Here is a 19,429-nt window from a genome sequence, read left to right as displayed (position 1 = left end):
CCAGCAGGCAGCTGAAGGAATGGCTAAAACACGAATGATGTGTTATGATCAGTGCTGGACCAATCGATCAAGGTGACATTAGCTTTCCCCACAATATGAGAGCTAAATAAGTGAAGCCTCAAAGTAGCTTACCTTCCCAAAAAGATGTGAAATGACCATATCTGGAAGGGCATGAGCCCATCCTGAAATCTAAACAGTGAGAAACAGTTAAACAAGAGTCATTGACCAGCATAATCAAAAGGAAGATTTTTCAGCTAGAAGTATCTCTGCTCTCCCAGGATTAGGTCAGATATTTACACTAGTTACTAGTAATCATGTCAGAGGGCACTACAAGTGCAAGTAGCACAAACCACACTGGAAAAGTGCCCACCGGATAGAACTCTTGGAATATCCTTGCAGTTTACTTAGTGTAAGCATATAAGCATCATAGTGAATGCACAGTAGATGGAGGAAAGAATGCCCCATACTCATGTAATCATTCCTTCTTAGAACTTTGTTCACAAACAGCCCACAAACAGCTAGGCCAAAAATTCTACCTTTAGGACAAACAACCTGCATCTGGATAGTGTTCCTACATTGGTACCCAAGACATGTGCAGTAGTAGTTCCCAGAACAAATGCAAATAAGTTTTGAAAGGAGCAAAATCCAATGATACCACCGTGAGGCTCAGTGATTCTGAATGAGTGTTGAGAGAAGCACGGGGAATGGGACACAAGAATTTAAGTGAGCCAAGGCTATTGGGTGAGGTGATCACCTATTTTGCAGGCCAGTTAGCCCATCTTTATAAGTAGCTTTTCAGTCCCTCCCAGGTCAAGTAATGTTTGTTAATCCAGTAAAGCCCCTCTTCTGTTGTTAAACCAAGGAGGTAAATATCTCTCAATCTTATGAGAGACTATCCTACAACCCCCCCATCTCTGGAACCAGAGCACATTTTGTCATGGCATTACAAGGTGTGCCTTGATTTGCTCAATTCAGGACTTGGCAGACAAGTTGTTTAGCCTAGAAATACCAGAGTTTTTGTAACTTCCTCCATTTATCCATTGGAAGTTCTATATGCAGAGACTTAGAGCCACCCACCTGTTTTCTGGGGTGCAAGTATGCCCAAACACTTAATATGAACATGTTACAAACATGTCCAAAAACCATGCATCTTGTCCAGTATTAGCTTGTACATACCATTTTTAGGCTTGCATTGTTCACTCATTTAAACGTTAGACCTTGAAGCTTAAGGTCCTTAGTATCCCTTAGTCTTTAGATTAAAATGTGGTCAGAAGATGCATGAAGATTATTATGCATTTTACTGCACAGAGGTGTCACTTCTAAGACAGTGACACATTCTTGATGATCCTGTGTCATAACCCTCCTGGCTATTGCAGTTAATTAATGCATTTTTCCCCGATGCCCTTAACATTTTTGAAACATGTACTTTTCCTAATTTTCAATGCCCTAGCTCACATTATGGATTTCTGGTTGGCAGGCAAAGCTATGGGCAAAGAAGGGGTTACTTACCTGTAGCTGAAGGTTCTTTGAGATGTGTGATCCCTATCTGTATTCCACTGAGGGTTTACACATGAACACGCATCTTGAGCTGGAGAATTTGAAAGTAGTAGTCTCTGTTGGTCTGTGCATGCACCCTTGCTTTACCTCCTGGTTTCAACTGAGGTAATAAAGAGCAAAGCAGACTGACTGGACCTCCTGTTCCTTCTCCACAGCAAACTGAACAGATCCGCAGCAGAGGGGAAGAAGGGTGGGAAGTGGAACTGCACATCTCAAAGAACCTCCGGTTACAGGTAAGTAACTGCATCTTCTTTGATTGAGGGTCCCCATTGTATTCCGCAGAGGGTGATTAACAAGCAGTACCTAATTCAGAGGAGGGTGCGAGGAAGAGGATGGAACAGTGGACGGGAAGACAGTCACGCCAAATGAGGCATCTGTGACAGAGTCTTGTGCCAAGGAGTAATGCGTAGCTAAGGAATGTACTACCCTACATATCTGGAAGCAACACATTGTGCAGGGTGGCTGTAGTTGATGCTTGCACTCTTGTGGAATGGGCTCTCACCCCAACAGGTGGAGGCAATCCCAATAGCAAAGCAGAATGCATCCCAAAATCAATTTACAAATCCTGTGCGGAGATTGCCTGCCCCTTAATTATTCCAGCTATAGCGACAGTCTAGGAGGTTTCCTGATTCGTCTCTTCCTCTGCATGTAAAAGGCCAAGGTCCTGCAACATCAAGGGAGTGAAGGTGCTGCTCCTCTGATGAGGTGTGAAGGAAGTAGGTAAGTGTATGGGTTGGTTGAGATAAAACCAGGAAACAACCTTGGCCCTGAACCTGCAACCCAGGTTTCTACCAGAATGGTCCATGGTCCTTCTGTTCTGGTCAATACTTGCCTATCCCTCATTGGCCACACGGCATGTACATCACAACCTTTCTTGCTTCTGCCTTTGCAGTCTTCAGCTGTGGCTCCAGAGTCTATCCACGCATGTGTCTCCCCTCCCCCCAAAGTACTCTCCACCCTCCAGTGGTGGATAGACCTGGGGCAGATTTGTGCCAGAATTCCATTCTTCCAACACTTCACAGATGCATCATTTGCTAGATGGGGTGAGCACATGACGCAAGGGACTTGGATCTCTCAGGAATCCAGAAGGCACATCAACATTCTGGAGCGCTGGGCACTATGGACAGCATGTCTCATCCATTCTTTCCCATCATGTTCTCATTGTGTCTGACACCGTTTATTATAAACGGACAAGAAAGCACAAGATCAACTGTACTCAGTGTAGAAGCAGTTCATCTATGGGACTAATGAATTGCCCACAAGATTGTGTTGTCCCCAGCCTATCTTCATGTACTACAGGCAGCACTGATGTTTGTTCATGTACAGAGAAGAATGTAGGCAGGAGATGCAGATCTTTAACCCAGGCATAATCCAGTTTCCAGGCATAGGGACTGGTAAATGGATTCCCCAAAGTCTCTCTCCTAAAAACTACTACTATACACTAAAAACAGCAAAACCAAGAAAAACTACATGCAATTTTAAAACGGGTTGGGGTGGTTTTTTTTTTTTAAAGTGTGTCAGACAAGAGGACACTAACAGCTCCTACTCAGACAACAAGGCAGTGAGAAGGAACTGGAGGCATGGTCAATCCACCCCAGTTTATCACCTTGGTCAAAACCATGAGGTGAAGACAGGGTGCGAACCAATGGACACTACTACTTTCAAATTCTCTGGCTCCGGACACATGGCATGCATGCTGTGATGGGGCAAGGCCAGATGGCTATAGAAAAGTAAAGTAGTGGGAGAGATATATTAGCTCCAGACTAAACAAATCCCTGGTACCAGGATAAGCGAAATGGCAGCCGCTCCAGGTCAATTAAGACACCTGGGGCCAATTGAGAACTTTCCAGAAGGCAGGGAGAATGCTAGGTTGATTGGGACACCTGAAGCCAATCAGGAGCTGGCTGAAACTAGTTAAAAGCCTCCCAGTTAGTCAGGTGGGTGTGCACATTAGGAGCTGTGGGAGGAAGTTGTGCTTTTGGAGAGGCTGAGTAGTACACACCATATCAGGCACAAGGAAGGAGGCCCTGAGGTAAGGGTGAAGTGGAGCTTGAGGAAGTGAGGGCTGCTGTGGTGGGAAGTAGCCCAGGGAATTGTACATGTCATGTTTCTAAAAGGGTCAGCTACCATAGCTGATACTATTAGGGTCTCTGGGCTGGAGCCCAGAGTAGAGGGTGGGCCTGGGCTCCCCCCACTTTGCCCCCTGATTAATCACTGAGACTAGGAGAGAGAGAGACTGTAAGGAAGGATAACTTCTCACCTCCCTCGCTTGGTTATGATGAAAATGGCTCAGTAGACTGACCCTTGTCTCTAGAGAGAAGGGTTATGTGGAGGGTCACAGTGAGCCTCTGAGGCTAGTGAAATCCGCCAGGAAACACAGGACCCATGGAGGCAAGGACAGAGCTGTGTCACAATGCATAAACCTGCTAGTGGAATATAGATAGGGACCATCACTTGAAAGATGGAAAACTATATACTGCACTAGCTTGTACAATGAAATTGTTTCCAGATCTAGATCTTAGCTACATATTTTTCCACCTCAACAAAAGCATTTACAATAAATTGACAGCTACAGTACAATGGCACTGCTGGGTACAGCTACAGCAGTGGTCACCAACTGGTCTATTGCACTCAATTGGTCAATCCTAGAGGAACTCCCAGTTGATTGCAATCTCCGGCAGTGCAGCATGGCTGCTGCTAAGGCAGGCTCCCTGCCCGTTCCCAGCCCCATGCCGCTCCTGGAAGTGGCCAGTGTGGCCCTGCAACCCCCTTAGCCCCAGCCCGGAGCCCCCTCCCACACTGTGAACCCCTTAGCCCCAGCCTGGAGCCTGCACCCCCTCCCAAACCCCTACCCCAGAGAAAGTGAGGGGGGAAATGGAGTGAGTGGGGCAGGGTAGATCCTGGGTTGCCCTTAAATTCCAAAAGTGATCTTGGGCATAAAAGGGTTGGAGACCACTGAGCTATATTTTATCAACCCTACAGGAAGTACTCCAGTTAAAACTGAGGAATGGAACCAAAAGCAATTCTCCCTTAATATTGCAGCCACAATTTTAATAAGGGAATACAAACTGAAAAAAGCTTAGCTAAAATCTGATGTGACATTTTAAGAGCCCATTGTTCAAGTGCAAACCTTTTAAAAAAACCAACCAGCCAGATTGCATGTGATTTTTTAAAAAAAAAATTTTTACCTTAGTCGCTGCCCAGTCCATCCATCCTTCAGCACAAGGGTTTACATTGATGAGAACTAGTCCTTCCACCATTTCTGGATTGTTCAGCTGCAATTTAGGAAATCATGTGATCATGCAAGTCGCCAGATATAAAACAGTACAGAGTTTAAATTAGAGGGATAATCATTTTGGGGCAGGGCATTGGGAAGTATAATTTTATCATGTGAAAGAGAGAAGCTTTGTCTTTATTATCAAAGTTGTCCAGCCAAATTATTTTGAGTATTTAACTTCACTTTAATGGGAATTCTCTACCTTAAATTTAAGAAACCACCATCCACAAGTTAACTGGGTAGAGCCCTGGGTTTAACAGATCTAATCTTTTGAAATAGCCATCCTGCAGTTCATGTTATTTCACTTTAAAAACTTGACTGCTTAAATAAGTGGGTATGGTAGGGTAGGAAGTATTTACATAGGCTACAGGTGTCATGTAGGTTAGCTTCAAGGCAGCTCCATGAAACTTACAGCAAACCTAGTTAAGATGTAGGCACCAGCTCCAGTTCCCATTCCAATAACACTTTTCAGCCTATACAGAGCAGTTATGTGCAACAAAACAAAAAAGTGTGTCAGTAAAAGTGCACTGAAACAAACAAGTTCCATCCAATCAATTTCTCCCTTTTAGGTAACACCTCCTACATGCCAGTTCATGATTACATAGCTGGTCAGCAGCTGGTGTAAATGGTCACAACTGCATTGACTTCAGTGGGGCTTTGAAAATGTACAACAGATCTGCTCCTAGCAGTTAGCAAAGTAACTTAGTGCTCTCTTGGTTTCAGCTAAATAGTTATATTCATGGGACAGTTGTCCATCTGCATTCCAGTAATAGTCGACAGTTACAGTATTTCTTTACAGAAATATACTGGGTGAGCTATAGTATTCTGATTCTGGAAGGGAAATCAGCTGCCCCGATTTGCAAGATTTCCCTGGCAAATACCAAGTGCTGAAATAGCTACGGCTTATTTTAACAGCCTCCTATCATGACTATGGCACAATGTCACCCCAATCTTTTCTTTCTTCAGCAGTGAAAATGAAAGGCTGTTATGCCAGTTATCAGGCAATACATAAGTTACCAGAATACACTGAACTGAAACTAGTCTTATGAATAACTTGAACAGCATATACCAATAAGGTACGAATAGTACCAATTTCAGTACAGTGCAAATTAAAGCATTTTACTACAGTAGAAGGGGAGAAAAATCAGTACAAAACAAGTCATACAATATTTTAATAAAAACGTGACACGAGACTGGTGTACTCTAAATCAGTGACATTAAGAAGTGGGAAAAAAATATATATACACTAAACAGGCTTGTTTAACATTTATCTGAATTCAAATTAGAATGTCTTGCTCTGAGAGGCTAGATGCTAGAAATTTAGTGATTCAGAGTCTTACACTGAACTATTGACACATTTGAGGACATTAAATTTTCAAGATGACAACTTTATCACTGTTGGAGCAGGGAAAGAGTAAGACAAAAGGAGTACTGTCCAAGTTTCTGCAATAAGTAGTCTGCACCATGAACAATTTAAAATTAAACTAAATGAGAAGTCTACCCAGAGAAAAATTTGAAATAGTTTGCAAATTTTTTGAACAAGCAATAACTGAACAAGACTTCTCAAAACAAGGAAAAGTGCCAGTAAAACTTACTACTTTTAGAAAAAAAAAAGGACAAGTGCAATATAGGGAATAAGGTGGAAATTAAAAAGAATGACAGTGGATCAATCTTTCTAAAAAGGATTTATGAAGAGTTGGGACAAAAATTGAGAAGCAGCACATGAAAATTTGAGTTTAGAAGCTGGACACATTCTCCCAAAAGTTAGGTGAACTTGCTTATCCATTCAGTATACCACATGCTGAAGAAACTGTCAGAACACCAGAGACCAAAATGGAGGCTGAATGACAAGTATACAACTCTACTTACCCGAACTGTTTTAGGATCCCAGGGAGCATTTCTGCCAGCTGATCCATGGAGGGATACATGTATCTACAGGGAAAAAAGGTATTGGTAAAATTTGTAATTACCCACCAGTAGGGTTTCATCCACTGGATCAGATGGACATTTAAGACTAAAGTAAAAAGATATAGGTGTTAGAGATGTAATACTTTGCACTTCTGGCTCAATTCAGGCAAAGATCTGAAAGTGATTTTACAAAAAATAATTAAGCCTTGGCACTGGTACAATGGAGAAGTCATTTTGCAAATGGGGTAAGTAGGGCTGGCAGGAAAGTTACATTTCATTAAAAAATTAAGTTTTATTTGTTTTTGTTCATATATGGAACCAAAGCCATCATGAGTTTTTGTAAAACACAACCTGGTGGTTGGGGCACTCACTCAGGACATGGGAGACCCAGGTTCACATCCCTGCTCTGCCTGATTTGGAGCAGAGACACAGCCCAGACAAGTGCCTTAACCATCAGGCTATAGCAGCAGTTTCTCCATCTCTGCAGTTGCAGCCATTCCCCTCTGTGGAAATAAAATACTCACTGGCCCAGAGAAACTGACTGTATAGCCCAGGGGCTAGGGCACTTCACCTGGGTTGCAGGAATTAAGTAGAGCCAGGATTTAAACTTGGATCCCCCACATCCCAGGTAAGTGCCTTAACCACCAGACTACTGGCTATTGTACTCCTCCCCCCTACCCAGATCCTGGCTGATCTGTATTCGCAAAACATTTCAGTTTCAACAAAACTGCATTTTGATAGAAAAAAGTTTAGTAAAAAAAATTTGACCACCAACTCTCAAGGTAAGTGACTTGCCTAATGCCACTAGTTTTGTGGCAGGAGCAATTAAATTTAGAACTCTTGACTCAGTCTTGTTGTTTGGTCATTAGGTGCTTCTTCAGAAAGGAGGCTGGTCATTGACTTTAGGCAGTAAAAAAAAAACAAACCAAACTCACTCCCCCTTTAGATCTGAAATACAAATTTTGTACCAGTCAGTCATTCATCACATGCAATCTTAACTATGGAACTGTTGTGACACCTCCAAAAATACACACACACAGCTGAGTTTAGTGATCTCAGGATTCTTGCTGGCTAGTGTTCAATAACTGATGAGCCTCTCAAAAACACTAGGCAGAAAAACCAGTTCTCCTGTGAAGTGTCTACTTTCATCCATTATCAGTTTCCTTGAGGTGAAGCTATGTTGGGTCATGAAAGAGGTTTTGTATATTGGGCAAGAGAGGAATGGTATTTGGCTTCCTACTTCCCCTTTAGCCACAAGCCCCCACTGGCACTTAACTGTAGGTTAGAACTACATTTAAAAGTTTTGAACAAAGGAGGCTTTGTCTCAGTGATGCCAACTGGGGGAAAAGGAGGAATGCCACCATCCCTGCCCTCCTACCCACCTGGTTTTTGCACTTGCTCAAAGTTCTATAGGCCATGACCTGACCACTTTTAAGAAGAACCATGCTTAATACAATTGCTGCTGGAGCATTACTCTGGCCACATGGTTGTAATGTCACTGAAATTTGACCTGCCATTCCTCTGTACTGACAGGAGGAGCAGCCAGGCCAAAGTTTAGTAGGTGGCATTGCAAACTGGCTAATGGGGTTGCAATGCCACTCAAAGTTGGCCAAGCTGCCCCAGATAAAGTGGCAGCCGAGCCAAAGTTTGTTGCAACCTAGCATACAAAGTGTTCCAGTACAGCAGCATGCAGGGGAGTCCAGAGAACTCAACTCCTGGTGGCACTGGCTCACACAGAGTAAAAGAGAGGAGACTTCCTGGTTGAGAGAGACAAGGGTCTCTGCAGGGAGATTGGAAGGAGGGATGAGCAGGGACCAGAATGGGGTCCCGGACAGGGAGACCGGCTAGAATTTGCCACCCCACTCCAGTGAGAAATGTATGAATTGACACCACACTGCTATCTCTACCCACTTTGGACTAGAAAACAAAAAAAGTGTTTGTGCATTTGTAAAAAAAGTGTTTCAACTATTTCTGCCAACATGGTTTAAGAACATATGTACAGAAGACAAACTGGCACAGGTGAAGAATCTAATCCAGTGGTCCTGCCAGAGACTGAAGGGACATTCCTGACAGGCCACTCAAAATGACAGCAAGCACCAAAGAGAGAAAAGATACTCTACAACATGTACAAATTGCATTTGTTTCCTAACTGCATTTGTTTCCTAACTAGTGAAAGCAAGAACACTGTTGGCTGTGGTACATGTAGTCTTTTCAGTAATGTCAGCGAGGGGTGTGATGGGGAGGAGGGAGAAGAGAACCACCATTTCTATACTGGCAAAAGCCCTAGTGTAGATACAGTTGTCCTGCCAGGTACCCTTGCTTTGTTAATATACCGGATTTCACTCAAACGGGCATGAACTAGCAAGCTTAGACTAGGCCTTTGTCTATGAAGCCACAAACTCCAAGGTGTGTTTTTTTATTATTATTAAGTCTGTTATAGGAAATGGGCAACGTTAGTGGTTAGGTTGCTTTGAAGCACAAAATCCACAAGACTGAGTAGATGAGACAGCTATTGCACCAAGAAGTACACTGAATTCACACAAGGCCAGATTATCAGATGCTCTAAAAAAAAATCTGTGTTGCTTCAGTTACATCAGTGGAGCTATGTCAGTTTATGCCAGCTGAAAATCTGGCCCACAATCTTTTCCAAGACGACTTCACACAGCTTAAAAGTAAGGGATCTAGCCCAACTTCCATAACATGGGTAAAAGCTCAATAATTAGTACTATTATACCTAGCTCTTACACAGTACAACTCTTACTTCATTTGCCCATTTCCCTTTGCCTGTTGGCAACTCCTCCTATATCATGTTGATTATCCAAAATACATCTTAATTTAAGGCAATCCAGTCTTGAGACACACACTTTGGCCAAGATAATCCATGCAAGCACCAAGATCTTTCCCCAGCTCCAACTCACCCAGCTGGGAAAGATGCTGCTCCATCTTGTTGCCCTGGTGCATCCACATGACAGACTGCAAAATGTTGTGTTATTTCTTGCATATCTTCAAAGTTGAAGAGGGGGTTGAAGCAAGTTTTGTCTTAGAGGGAAAAAGAATGTAACAGTCATTAAGATGAAAGACTGAATGGCTTACACAGTTGTAATGCAGACACCACAAGAAACTGCAATTTGAGAGTTTGTACGAGTATTTTAGTCTGCGTTTCTTTAAGTTTGAGATAAATGGTGTTACTTTACTACTTTAACACCTTGAGGCAGAAAGCTGAACAGTTCCCAAGAAATTCTCATGTAAGTAGTTAAATTCTGGCACTCGGTCAAAATTTGTGGCAGACCAAAGTCTCAAGGAAATTCCTGACATGAAAGTTAAACTAGAAGTCAGGTGGGGCAGAAGCATTTATCCCAGGATTTGTTTAAAAACAAAAAATTCCATTTTACTTCACTTTAGTCATCTTAGAGTTATAATAAAAGTGAAAGAAAGCAAATCCAAAGTAGAGCTGACAGTCAATTATCTTTTTTGCAGAGTTCTCTTGTCCTTATCTCCAAGGACTGCAAGTTACACCATGCTAGTCTGAGGTTTCCTATGCTAGCTACAAGCAGAATACATTAAAATGAAAATGTTTTACAGGAATACTATGAAGCAGATTAGGCCTCAACATTTAGGGTTCTTTAGAAATATGAACTTCTCACTTTAAGGTTTCAGCAGAAGCCTGTTTAAGGTTTATTCATTTCCTCCTGAACTTAAAACCCAATGCCAGCTGTATTGCACTAGGGTGAGACCCAGCAAGAAATAACCTATTTACACTGTTAAACATGAAAAGAAATTCAGAAGTTAGGCAATGCACCACAAATGGATAAGTTTTTTAATCCTTCCCTTGTTAAAATGCAAGGTAAGGAACAGCAAAGTTACTTAATCTTTTTTCTGCTATCAACCTCTAACACCACATGTAACTGAACTGAGTAGTTTTAGTATAAAATGTGATGAACAATAAAACTTTATAGCATAAAGACAGGTTTTTCTTCCTTCCTAGATAGAAATCTCAACTATTGTTAAGGCCAAGAGGCCACCTGTCCCTCCCTAATCCATGGAAAATACAAAATGAAGTATAGGGATACTTTATCAAACTACCATGAAGAAATGAGTTACAATGGGCTTACTGATGGAAAGTGAACTCTTTGGAGCAGGGACCATGACTGTGTGTTTACACAGTTCAATGAATCCCTAATTCTACTTGTGGTAGTGCTTACGGGTCTAATAGTAAACATTAATAACTGAGTAAAGAAATGCCAAGTCTCGTGGAGTGACAGTGGCAAAAACATTTGGTATTAGATCTGATTTTTTGGTCTAACTGATGTTTTATTAGATTGCCTCTATACAAGATTAAATCATGCAGCACTGAGAAGAAACGTCACACTTTGTGCTGACACCATTTCATCATCCATTGATTTATTCTGGTTTGAATCTATACAAAGTTCTAGATATCCTGACACATACATAGCTAAATACTTAAACCCTCAGCAGCATTAGGACAAAATTCAAAAAAGGAGTCTTCCACAAGCTTCTTTTCACCCTTTTGTCATTTTGTGAAGTATACCCTTTTCCTGCTCCAAAATCCCTATCAAGCACATGTTGCTGCATGGTCCTTGGAAGATTCCCAAATATAGGCTATTTTTGACCCAGAGGTCCTTCACCTTTTATCTAGAAAAATTTTGTTTATAGGTACAAGGATTATACAGGAGGGGAAAATCTCTGCCGATGGGAAGGCATGAGATGCCCTGTCCTAGGCTTGGGGGTTCCACAACCACCACTCCCAAGAGAAGGAGGCAGGTGGTGGTGGTTGGGGACTCTCTCCTCAGGGGGACTGAGTCATCTGCCACCCCGACCAGGAAAACCGAGAAGTCTGCTGCTTTCCAGGAACTAGGATTCACGATGTGACGGAGACACTGCCAAGACTCATCAAGCCCTTGGATCGCTACCCCTTCCTGCTTCTCCACATGGGCACCAATGATACTGCCAAGAATGACCTTGAGCGGATCACTGCAGACTATGTGGCACCTCCAACTCCTTTATCCTTCTTCCCAGAGCAAGTAGTCTTCTCGTCCATCCTCCCCATGGAAGGAAAAGGCCTGGGTAGAGACGGTTGAATTGTGGAAGTCAATGAATGGCTACACAGGTGGTGTCAGAGAGAAGGCTTTGGATTCTTTGACCATGGGATGGTGTTCCAAGAAGGAGGAGGAGTGCTAGGCAGAGACAGGTGCCAACTAATGGAAAGGGAAGAGCATCTTCGCTAGCAGGCTGGCTAACCTAGTGAGGAGGGCTTTAAACTAGGTTCACTGGGGAAAGGAGACCAAAGCCCTGAGGTAAGTGGGGAAGTGGGTTACTGGGAGGAAGCATGAGCAGGAGCATGCGAGAGGGCAGGGCTCCTGCCTCATACTGAGAAAGGGATGATCAGTGACTTCAAGTGCCTATACACAAATGGAAAAAGCCTGGGAAAGAAGCAGGGAGAACTGGAAGTCCTGGCAGTCAAGGAATGATGTGATTGGAACAACAGACTTGGTGGGATAACTCACATGACTGGAGTACTGTCATGGATGGATATCAACTGTTCAGGAAGGACAGGCAGGGCAGAAAAGGTGGGGGAGTTGCATTGTATGTAAGGGAGTAGTATGACTGCTCAGAGCTCAAGTATGAAACTGCAGAAAAACCTGAGAGTCTCTGGATTAAGTTTAGAAGTGTGAGCAACAAGGGTGATGTCGTGGTGGGAGTCTGCTGGGAGACCACCGGACCAGGGGGATGAGGCTTTCTTCTGGCAACTCACAGAAGTTACTAGATCGCAGGCCCTGGTTCTCATGGGAGACTTCAATCACCCTGATATCTGCTGGGAGAGCAATACAGTGGTGCACAGACAATCCAGGAAGTTTTTGGAAAGTGTACGGGACAATTTCCTGATGCAAGTGCTGGAGGAACTAACTAGGGGCAGAGCTCTTCTTGACCTGCTACTCACAAACCAGGAAGAATTAATAGGGGAAGCTAAAGTGGATAGGTACCTGGGAGGCAGTGACCATAAGATGGTAGAGTTCAGGATCCTGACACAGGGAAGAAAGGAGAACAGCAGAATATGGACCCTAGACTTCAGAAAAGCAGACTCCCTCAGGGAACTGATGGGCAGGATCCCTTGGGAGAACATGAGGAGGAAAGGAGTCCAGGAGAGCTGGCTGTATTTTAAAGAATCCTTATTGAGGTTACAGGGACAAACCATCCTGATGTGTAGAAAGAATAGCAAATATGGCAGGCGGCCAGCTTGGCTTAACTGAAATCCTTGCTGATCTTCAATACAAAAAAGAAGCTTACAAGAAGTGGAAAATTGGACAAATGACCAGGGAAGAGTATAAATATTGCTCGGGCATGCAGGAGTGAAATCAAGAAGACCAAATCACACCTGGAGTTGCAGCTAGCAAGAGCTGTTAAGAGTAACAAGAAGGGTTTCTTCAGGTATGTTAGCCACAAGAAGAAAGTCAAGGAAAGTATGGGCCCCTTACTGAATGAGGGAGGCAACCTAGTGACAGAGGATGTGGAAAAAGCTAATGTACTCAATGCTTTTTTTGCCTCTGTCTTCACGAACAAGGTCAGCTCCCAGACTACTGCACTGGGCAGCACACCATGGGGAGGAGGTGACCAGCCCTCTATGGAGAAAGAAGTGGTTCGGTACTATTTAGAAAAGCTGGACGAGCACAAGTCTATGTGGCCGGATGCGCTGCATCCGAGAGTGCTAAAGGAGTTGGCGGATGTGATTGCAGAGCCATTGGCCATTATCTTTGAAAACTCATGGCGACTGGGAGAGGTCCTGGATGACTGGAAAAAAGCTAATGTAGTGTCCATCTTTAAAAAAAGGGGAGGAGGATTCTGGGAACTACAGGCCAGTCAGCCTCACCTCAGTCCCTGCAAAAATCATGGAGCAGGTCCTCAAGGAATCACTTCTGAAGCACTTGGAGGAGAGGAAAGTGATCAGGAACAGTCAGCATGGATTCACCAAGGGCAAGTCATGCTTGACTCATCTAATTGCCTTCTATGACAAGATAACTGGCTCTGTGGATGAGGGGAAAGCAGTGGATGTGTTTCTTGATTTTAGCAAAGCTTTTGACACGGTCTCCAACAGTATTCTTGCCAGCAAGTTAAAGGTGAAGGTGGATAGAAAGTTGGCTAGATTGTTGGGCTCAACGCGTAGCGATCAATGGCTCCATGTCTAGTTGGCAGCCGGTATCAAGTGGAGTGCCCCAAGGGTCGGTCCTCAGGCTGGTTTTGTTCAATATCTTCACGAATAATGTGAAGGATTGTGTGGATTGCACCCTCAGCAAGTTTGCAGAGGACACTAAACGGGGAGGAGAGGTAGATACGCTGGAGGGTAGGGATAGGATACAGAGGGACCTAGACAAATTGGAGGATTGGGCCAAAAGAAATCTGATGAGGTTCAACAAGTGCAGAGTCCTGCACTTAGGATAGAAGAATCCCATGCACTGCTACAGACTAGGGACCGAATGGCTAGGCAGCAGTTCTGCAGAAAAGGACGTAGGGGTTACAGTGGACGAGAAGCTGGATATGAGTCAACAGTGTGCCCTTGTTGCCAAGAAGGCCAATGGCATTTTGGGCTGTATAAGTAGGGGCATTGCCAGCAGATCGAGGGATGTGATTGTTCCTCTCTATTTGAGATTGGTGAGGCCTCATCTGGAGTACTGTGTCCAGTTTTGGGCCCCACATTACAAGGATGTGGAAAAATTGGAAAGCATCCAGCAGAGGGCAACAAAAATAATTAGGGGACTGGAACACAAGACTTGAGGAGAGGCTGAGGGAACTGGGATTGTTTTGTCTGCGGAAGAGAAGAATGAGGGGGGATTGGATAGCTGCTTTCAACTACCTGAAAGGGGGTTCCAAAGAGGATGAATCTAGACTGTTCTCAGTGATAGCTGATGACAGAACAAGGAGTAATGGTCTCAAGTTGCAGTGGGGGAGGTTTAGATTAGATACTAGGAAAACTTTTTCACTTGGACGGTGGTGAAACACTGGAATGCGTTACCTAGGCAGGTGGTGGAATCTCCTTCCCTAGAAGTTTTTAAGGTCAGGCTTGACAAAGCCCTGGCTGGGATGATTTAGTTGGGAATTGGTCCTGCTTTGAGCAGGGGGTTGGACTACATGACCTCCTGAGGTCCCTTCCAACCCTGATATTCTAGGATACTCAGAATTCAAGCCACTTTCTCCCTTAAAAACAGGGTATTAAGGAAATCATGTCTGAGAGGTAAGAGTGGCTCCACACATGCCAACAATTAGTCTTTTGATGCCATTTATCTTAGTGGAAAGCTGTCAAAGGGCACCACTTTCTGCTCCTATTTGCCTGCATTCAGGCTCATTTCCTTCCTCCTGACTGCCAGCTAGCCCAAAGTCTACCATGAACAAAATCTGGGCCCCTTGTTCCTCTGTACCTCCATATTGGTTTTATGGAATGGCTCATAGTGAAGTCTGGGATGCAGCAAAGGCCAGTCTGGATCAACCTGCACTGATCAACAATTTATTGGCAAGCTGCCACACCAAGATCCTAATTTTACCCCTGAAAACAAATGTGCTGCAAGGATCATGGCAGGATGTAAGTTAAAGAACCACAAAGTGATCAGCTGTTACAACAGCACAGTGATGGCCAGCTGTATGAAAGATCACACTTACGATTCAATCCAATATCATGGTATGTTAGGATGGCAGGCCTGTTTCCTTTGGGAGTCCCATACATAGTAACATGGACAGAGCCATGAAGGGTCTCAACATCTTGCTCCTGCGAATAAGAAACAAGTGATTACTTATTTAAATGCTTCACTCAGACACTAACTTGATCTTTTGCATCATGCACATCCAGCATAATTTGGACATCATTCAAAGTGAAAGGAAAAACAATAAGGAACTCATCACAGCAATATTCAGACTCTTGATACAGACACCAAGTTCATGGTCATTTTTATCTTATGGGATAGATGGCAAGAGCACTGGATGGTGTTGATAGAAGTTTTAAAATTGGACTAAGACAGACTGGGGGGGTGCCATACATTTTGCTGCTTCTGTAGGCCAAGCTTATTGCACATGCAAAGGGCCCATTGTATCCCTCCATTCTCCACCACAAGCTCCATATGCCATCCTCCCATTCCCCTCTATTTTAGAGACTCAATGCAACCCTCCTTCATGCCAAGGCCAGGATGTCCCCCCATACTAGAATTGATCATTCCCCACATTCTAGGGGTTGTGCGCCCCTCAGTCCCCCTCCATGCCAGAGGATCTGTGTCTCCCACCAGAGTCCCCCATTCTACCCCCACCAGGTGTTTTACATGCTTCTCCAATCCCACATGCCTGCCACCCTTCCCATCCCAATCATTTTTTCTCCTTTCTTTGGTCTTTTAGGAAGAAAACGTTTCTCAAAATGTACTGAGAAAATGGGCAGACCTAAAGTGAATACTATTAATGCATTCCAGCATTAACGGACACCATCAACTGGTTATTTGATCTACAAACAATTAAATGGGCAACTGAAGCAACTAGCTCAGCTAACAAGATGCTAGGGTCTAATGTGTTGTTGCCCTCCCCCATTTCTTCCTTTCAGTTTTCCAATTATCACCAAAAAAACCAACATTCTGTCCTCTAATGCCTTGAACACTCCCTGAAGTTCTGGGATTGACTGGATATGGTGTTCAAAAGTTAGTGTTACATTATCCAAAGAGATAAAGGCTATGAAGTGACTATAAGGCCTTGCAAACTTGGCCAATAAATAACCACCATTAACAGCCTGTACAGAAGTCAGTTAAACAGACACATGCAGTGCTGTTGTAGCCATGCTACACTGTGGTGCTTGTCATGACTACAAACATAGCCCTCTACTTTAAAGAGTAAGTTTCACTATGGCAAAGTGCCCAGTGAACTTCACTGATTTTTACTGTAAGCATCCACACAAAAAAAAGTGTCACACTCAGATAGAGAGATGATGCAGTCATCCTAATATGTCTGTGGTCAGTACTAGATAAAACCACTCCATGAGTGTTATAACAACTAGTGGTAGCCCAAATCTTAACTCCATTAGAGGAAGACACTAAACAAATACAAATTAGTACAAATAAAAAACAGACATCTCTCACTATGCCTACAAGTGTTAAATGACAAACACTTATACTGTACTAGTCCGAAGTTTAGACTGACAGCACTCTGAGGGAGGCCATTGTTAGGGGGCTACATTTCTCATTAAGGAGTTATCAGTAGCTTGCTCCTGGGGAAATTCTGCACCACTGTGAAATGCAGAATTTTGCAGAAATTTAATGTTGCGTGTGCATAATTTCTCCCCCCTTTCCCCCAGAAATGGGCTGCAGTGCTGCTGGCTGCCACTAGATCCAGCTCACACATAGAAGACACTGCTGGGTGGAGGGAGCTAGAGGGCTCCTGGCAGCTGCAGTTCCCAGCACACCCTGAGGGAAGGAGATGGCAATGCACAGGCAACTCCATGCAAGCCTGGGACCAAGTATCTGGCTGTTTCTCCCTCTGGATCCCTGGGCTCTGGTGGGGGGAGGGAGCAGGTGTCAGGGGGAAGGGAATGCTTGTACCTGGGCTGGGGGACCCTGCAACTGGGCTTGAGTGCACTGGCTGGGAGGGCACCATGGCTGGGGGGGGGTGGGGGGGGAGAAGAGTGTGGGTGTTTGGACCCCTAGCTGGGCTCTGGGGGAGGGAGGCGACAAACTGGAACTGGGTTTTCATAGGGGTTTCCTTAACTCACTATTCCTGGGGGAATTGTGTATTTGTATTGTTACAGACATACTTACTGACTGGTATTTTGAAACTTATTACCAAAATATTTGAAACTGATGTGATTATGTAATGTTATTTTGACAAATAAAATTGGCAGAATTTTAAAAATAGTGTGCAGAATTTTGTTGCAGATTTTTTGCACAGAATTAATTTTTGGGTGCAGAATGCCCCCTGGGAGCAGTAGCTATAGGAGTTGTGGTTCAACCTTGTACTAAGAAGTCTAACATCTACATGATTTTTTTTTTTTAAAAAAAAGTTTGAAGTTTTCAGCTGATCATACATACATGTGACCATTAGTACAAAATTCTCGACTTAAGTCTCCTTAGGTTTTAAATGCCAAAAGAGGTGGTGGTGGTGAATATAGGAGTTTGTGAAATATTTTATTCACGTTTGTTGTCTACATTATGATTGACAATGCTTATCTAGTGATATGTACTTACAATACTTATTCATGAGATATGTCAAATGTTTTCAGTCCCATAGCATACTCCACCCTACCCACCAGTTAATAACTACAAGGGGGAAGGAATGCAAGCCAAAATAGGAAAAGAACAATTGTGACACTATACCTCAGTGGAACACCCTGCATCCTTATAAAATGATTGTGTGGTATCCAATGCAAAGTTTGTCATGTCCAGTGTCTTCGGAAGGCTTATAATGCACTGAGCATTGTTGTTCTAGTAATGTTATAGGTTGCAATTTCATGTATATAGTTATGAAGCTGAAAATGTGTCCTCATGGTTTAAAATAAGCCCAGACAAAAACTCCAAGAGCAGAGGGGCAGTTCACACATCAGGGCATGTATTGGACATACCCAGCCCAGCCACACAGGAACAAAGGACACTAACCTAGGCAGCAACAAAGGATTGGTTGGACTCTTGAGTCGCCCCCCCCCCACATTCCTTGGTCAGTTTGGGACTACGATGAGGTAATGCTCACCTGACTCTGAAGGGGGGGCAAAGCCAAGAGGGAAGAAAGGACATGATAAAAGGGAAGGGAGAGACAGACATACATATTTGCCATGCTCTCTCTCCCACCTCCATCTACAGATACCACCAACTGACTGAAGTCCTAATCAAAAGGGGGAGAGCCTGGCTGAAAGGCAGCCAGCCAGCGGTGAGAAGCATCTAAGTTTGTAAGAGCACTGGAAGTGGTAAGATCAGATTAAAATGTGTTTTGCTTTTATTTCATTTGACCAAATCTGACTTGTTATACTTGGACTTATAATCACTTAAAATCTATCTTTAGTTAATAAAACAGTGTTTATTCTACCTGAAGCAGTGAATTTGATTGGAAGTGTCAGACTCCTCTTGGGATAAGAAGCCTAATGCAGATCAATTTCTTTGTTAAATTGATGAACTCACATAAGCTTGCAACATCCAGGGGTCATAACTGGACACTGCAAAAGAGAGGCTCCTAGGATTGTGGCTGGGACCAGGGGTATTGGCTAGTGTCATTTGGTTGCACAATCAAGCAGTGCCTGGCCAAAAGTGCTCACTCATGTAGCTGGGAGCAGCTTACATGCTAGAGGCTGTGTGTGAACAGCCCAGGAGTGAGGGTTCTCACAGCAGAGCAGGGTAAGGCTGGCTCCCAGAATCAAGGATTGGAGTGACCTAGCAGATTACTGGTCCAGATAATGTCAGGGGAACATCACAATATTTAGATAAGTTAAATACATTCAAGTTAGCAGGGCCTGATAAGTACCTTAGGATAAATTTTAAGGAACCAGCTGAAGCAATCTTCAAGAACACATGAGGATAAGTTTCAGAGTAGCAGCTGTTAGTCTGTATCTGCAAAAAGAAAAAAGGAGGACTTGTGGCACCTTAGAGACTAGCAAATTTATTTGAGCATAAGATTTCGTGAGCTACAGCTCACTTCATCTGATGAAGTGAGCTGTAGCTCACAAAA

The 19,429-nt window shown here is 43.6% G+C and overlaps 1 protein-coding gene across 1 annotated transcript in view; it reads right to left on the bottom strand.

The window, feature by feature from the left end:
* The window catches only part of NDRG1 (N-myc downstream regulated 1), a 65,390-nt gene that overhangs the window by 12,741 nt on the left and 33,220 nt on the right, over window positions 1-19,429 (bottom strand). Inside the window, exons 4-9 of the mRNA XM_077809764.1 lie at window positions 15,410-15,515; window positions 9,661-9,781; window positions 6,704-6,766; window positions 5,247-5,307; window positions 4,746-4,832; window positions 133-189 (exon numbers count right to left, since the gene is read on the bottom strand). Of these exons, the coding sequence (XP_077665890.1) occupies window positions 133-189; window positions 4,746-4,832; window positions 5,247-5,307; window positions 6,704-6,766; window positions 9,661-9,781; window positions 15,410-15,515 (495 nt within the window). The remainder of the gene's footprint in view (window positions 1-132; window positions 190-4,745; window positions 4,833-5,246; window positions 5,308-6,703; window positions 6,767-9,660; window positions 9,782-15,409; window positions 15,516-19,429) is intronic.

This window comes from Eretmochelys imbricata, chromosome 2 (genome assembly GCF_965152235.1).
Source record: "Eretmochelys imbricata isolate rEreImb1 chromosome 2, rEreImb1.hap1, whole genome shotgun sequence".
NCBI classification, from domain to species: domain Eukaryota; kingdom Metazoa; phylum Chordata; order Testudines; family Cheloniidae; genus Eretmochelys; species Eretmochelys imbricata.
This window is presented reverse-complemented; position numbering and strand designations above follow the sequence as displayed.